We start from the raw sequence: 4935 nt of genomic DNA on the forward strand, positions 1-4935 counted from the left end.
TACAGGTTTTGGGATGAAAAGAACAGAAAGATCCTGAGACATTGTGATGTGGCATTTGATGAGTCTGTCCTGTACAAGGACAGAGAGCAGAAGGTTCTAGAGATTACAAAGCAAGTGGGAGTTGAGGTTGAGTTAGAGTAGAGTAACCCCAGAGATGTCGAAGCAGATACTCAACCAACTCCTACTGAAGAATCTGAAGTGGAGCAAGTTACACCTGAGCAAGTGTTAAGGAGATCATCCAGATCCATCAGGGCACCAGATAGGTATTCACCTTCATTAAACTATCTATTGCTGACTGATGAGGGGGAACCAATCTTTTGATGAGGCCCTACAGGTGGAGGATTCGATCAAGTGGGAGGAAGCCATGGATGATGAGATGAGGTCACTTGAAAAGAATGACACATGGGTGTTGACTGAGCTACCTGCAGGGAAGAGAGCTTTGCTGAACAAGTGGGTGTTCAGAATCAAGACTAAACCAGATGGCAAAAGAAGGTTAAAGACTCGTTTAGTGGTTAACGGATATTCACAAAGGAAAGGTATTGATTATGCTGAAATATTCTCTCCTGTTGTGAAGTTAACCTCTATTCAAATTCTGTTGAGTATTGTTGCATCGGAAAATCTGCATCTAGAGCAAATGGATGTAAAACTAGCGTTTTTACATGGAGATCTGGACAAAGAGATCTATATGCAGCAACCGGAAAGATTTATGGTTCCAGGCAAGGAACACATGGTGTGCAAGCTCACCAGGAGCTTGTATAGACTAAAGCAAGCGCCAAGGCACTGGTAAAATAAGTTTGACTCCTTCATGACCAAGAGTGGATTCTGCAAAGCTGAAAAGGATCCTTGTTGTTACTTCAAGAAATACACTGATTCATATGTCTTTCTACTCTTGTATGTGGATGATATGTTGATTGCAAGATCTAGTATGAAGGAGATTAACAATCTGAAGACAAGGTTGTCTGCAGCGTTTGAGATGAAAGATTTGGGTCCAGCAAAACAGATTTTGGGGATGAATATTTCTCGGGATAGATCTGCTTGCACTTTAAATCTATCTCAGGAGTTGTACATTGAGAAGGTGCTGAGCAGATTCAGGGTTAATGATGCTAAACCCAGGACTACTCCATTGGAAAATCACTTTAAATTGTCAAAGGAGCAGTCACCCAAGACTGCCGAGGAGCGTGATCACATGGCACTTGTTCCATATGCTTCAGTAGTTGGTAGTTTGATGTATGCTATGGTCTGCACTAGACCTGATATAGCACATGCAGTGGGAGTTGTTAGCAGGTATATGGCGAACCCTGGGAAAGAGTATTGGGAAGTTGTGAAGTGGCTTCTGAGATATCTGAGAGGTACATCCAGTAGTTCACTTTGTTTTGGCAAAGGCAAGGTGAATCTACAGGGTTTTGTGGATGCTGATCTTGGTAGGGATGTTGACTCGAGCAAGAGTACATCCGGGTATATTTACACCATAGGTGGAACAACAGTGAGTTGGATGTCCAGGCTTCAGAAGTGTGTTTCTCTTTCATCTACTGAAGCTGAGTATGTGGCAATAGCTGAAGCTGGGAAACAGATGATATGGCTGGCAGATTATCTTGAGGAATTGGGCAAGAAGCAGAGCGAGAAGATTCTTTACTTAGATAGCCAGAGTGTCATACAGTTGGTGAAAAAGCCAGTCTATTGTTCGAAGACAAAGCACATCAGAAGGCGATACCATTTCACTCGCAGGGCAGTGGAGGATGGTGATATGTGCTTGGAGAAGATAGAGGGTGCAAAGAACCCGGCAGACATGTTGACAAAATGTGTTGATGTTGGGAAACTGAGGTTATGTAAAACCTCGGTTGGTCTTCTGTAGTTGTTGCTATAGATGTTGCGGTGCGGTAAAGATGTTGATGATGAAGAGATTTTTTTTTGAGGATGTATTTTTTGGATGACTGAGTCAGTCTCAAAGTGGGAGAATTGTTAGGTAGTGGAGCCTGATTAATTTTAGGTTTTCCTATTTATTCTCTATTTTAGGTTTTCCTATTTATTCTCTATTTTAGGTTTTCCTATTTATTCTCTGTAACAAAAAATACTCTGATTTATTAATAAAAATATACCTCACAGCCGTGGAAGTTTACTCAGGGGGTTTTACCACGAAATATTGGGTTTTCTCTCTCTCTCTCTCTCTCTCTCTCTCTCTCTAGGTTTCTCATCTCTTTCTCTAGAAAGTGCTTGTGTTCTTCATTCATCTAGTGTGTGTGCGTGAATTCGATCCTAACACTGGTCAACAAATTTCCTACTACCTAAGAAGGTCATGAAACGTATAACGACAGTTTGTAGAAATTTCCTTTTGAGCGGCCAACTACATACATCTAAAGCACCACTTGTAGCATGGGAGATAGTTTGCCAGAGCAAACAAGAGGGAGGCTTGGGAATTACAGAGTGTATGAGGTAGAATGAGGCTTCTAAAGCAGAATACATAGACTAAATTTATCTTGGTCAGAACAAGACCTCGCTTTTGTGTTCTATGAATTAAAGGAACAAACGTTGTTGAATGAAATAGCAGGGGGTTACACATTCCATTGTGCCAACAGACACACACTACAACAAAACTGAAAGCCAATCTTAAACAGACAAAAAGAAGAGTAGTAGTAGTCCACCAAAAAACACAAAATATTTTAATTCCAATTCAATGATACTAAACAAAATATTTCCAATTCAAAACCAAACATAAAGGTACTAGGAGTAAAACATATTGTAGAAACCATAAAATATAATGAGGGCTAGGGAAAGACCCCGGAATTGCATTTGTCTCTCTAAAACAAATACTGATAGAGAACCACAAACAATATTCCGTTCTCAGCGGAAACCTGCCTTAGAGATTGAACGCCAATAAGATAAATTAAAGGAACAGAAACCAATAGACCCATAGATCTTCCTTGTATGTTGAAATAGTATCTCTCTTTCTTCCGATAAGCAGTCGAAGGGAACGAAAAATAATTCTTTACCCACAAATGCGAAACACTTCCCGGCTGAAAAATTATAAAAATGACAAAACTAGTAAATAATTTTACAACATATTTCTCTATGATAAAAATAATTATTAAAAAAAGAGATCAATACGTTACCCTTTTCAGTTTATGCACCGGTCTTTCCTCTGCAGTGCCAGTAGCAATAGATTTACCTTTTTCGTTCTGCACAGTGAAATAAGACAGGAGATCAATATGATGTGATGGTAGATTGATCAAATGACAAGTCCGGTAGTTCGACAGCAATACAATGAGTAGTAAAGTCAATGTGTTACCGAATGATTTGAACTTGCATAGGAGACAAGTCTTCAACTTAATATGATATTGAAATGTTAGACATTTTTGTTGTTAATTGAGATATGATTACCAATTTACCATAAGGATTAGTACAAATGGGAGTAAACCTTGATGGATCCAGTAGTTAACGACGTGTTCGTTAGACTTTGTTCACAGAGCAGAAATAACATACTTTTAGAAGATTAAATACTTTCATAATATAATTCGCTATGATAAAAGAAGAGGAAGATATATATGATAAACAACCTCGGATGCCTTTAGTTGAGGGAGCATTATGGATATGAACCAGCATTTCCTTTTCAGTATTAATAGTTTTATCCTGTTCTTTCTGCACAGCGAAATAAGACAATATAAGTTGTAAGCATATTTTATAAAAATTAGTTTTCACATTATACATTTGCAAGTTATTGTATAATTTCGATTTTCAATATTAAACCATCATAAATAGAAATGACAATGGAGGAAAACCAACAAGATTTAGAGCCATGAGTAATAAATGAAATCGACAATGTGGATTAGACTTCCAGAGGAATTTTACGACCATAGAATCCTAGACGAGGTAGGGGAAAAGCTTGGTAGGTTAATAAAGACAGTAGAGAATAGCAGAAGAAAAGTATAATACGGGAAGCCTTTTGCTAGCCCTAAATAATTAACCTAGAAAACATAACTTGTTTATGAAACAAGACTCTTTGATTTGAGATATAAATACCAATTTACCATAAGGATAAGTACAAATGGGAGTAAATCTTGATGGATCCAGTAGTTAACAACATGTTCGTTCTACTTTGTTCATCTTGTGTTTAGAGACTACTGATAAATACCTCACTAATGGGAAGGTTGAAATGGCATACTTTCAGAAGATTAAATACTTTCATAACATATTTCCCTATGATAAAAAAAAGAGAGGAAGAGATATATGAAAAACAACCTCGGAAACCTTAGTTGAGGGAGCATTATCGAGATGAACCGGTATTTCCTCTTCAGTGTTAATAGCTTTATCCTGTTCTTTCTACACAGTGAAATAAGACAATATAAGTAGTAAGCATATTTTATGAAAATTAATTTTCAAAACATTTGCATGTTATTGAATAATTTTGATTTTCAATATTAAACTATCTTAAATAGAAATGATAGTGGAGGAAGACCAACAAGATTTAGAGGCATGAGTAATAAATGAAATCTGCAATGTCGATTAGACTTCGAGAGCTACCAATGGAATTTTAAGACCACAGAATCCTAGACGAGGTAGGGGGAAAACTTGGTAGGTTAGTAAAGACATTAGAGAATAGCAGAAGAAAATTACAATTCGGGAAACATTTTGTTAGCCCCAAATCGTTAACCTAGAAAACGTAACTTGCTTATGAAAGAAGACACTTTTATTTGAGTTGTTCTTTGGGTTTTTTTTACAAATGTACAATACCATCCCATATTTTATACTAAACTATGGATGATTCTACATACTACAAAATCTAGACTATTCCATGATTTTCTATAAATATATAATTACTCTAGATATTTCTATAAGATATTTATCTAAGTGACTACACTAGATTATTCTAGAAACTTCCCTAATAATCTAGGATTTTTGTAATTCCAAAAAAGCATCTTTATTTTTCACACTCCTCCTTAA

General features: G+C 36.8%; 1 protein-coding gene across 1 annotated transcript; it reads right to left on the reverse strand.

Moving 5' to 3' along the window:
• Window positions 1-2631: 2631 nt before the first annotated feature.
• Window positions 2632-3629, reverse strand: LOC138337137 (uncharacterized). The gene is made up of 3 exons (XM_069286716.1): window positions 3552-3629; window positions 3108-3173; window positions 2632-3011 (listed from the first exon to the last, which is right to left on the reverse strand). The coding sequence occupies exons 1-3, from the start codon at window positions 3576-3578 to the stop codon at window positions 2796-2798; spliced, it is 309 nt and encodes a 102-aa protein (XP_069142817.1). The 5' UTR covers window positions 3579-3629; the 3' UTR covers window positions 2632-2795.
• Between the last annotated feature and the right edge of the window lie 1306 nt (window positions 3630-4935).

Source organism: Solanum lycopersicum, chromosome 7 (assembly GCF_036512215.1).
Source record: "Solanum lycopersicum chromosome 7, SLM_r2.1".
NCBI lineage: Eukaryota > Viridiplantae > Streptophyta > Magnoliopsida > Solanales > Solanaceae > Solanum > Solanum lycopersicum.

Bases quoted from the DNA above. Each gene is read 5' to 3' on its own strand.
- LOC138337137 (XM_069286716.1), bottom strand. From the start codon at position 3,578: ATGCTCCCTCAACTAAAGGCATCCGAG. The intron at 3,174-3,551 runs GTTGTTTATCAT...TTCACTGTGCAG, and splicing joins CTCAACTAAAGGCATCCGAG to AACGAAAAAGGTAAATCTAT. The intron at 3,012-3,107 runs GTAACGTATTGA...ATAATTTTTCAG, and splicing joins CGGTGCATAAACTGAAAAGG to CCGGGAAGTGTTTCGCATTT.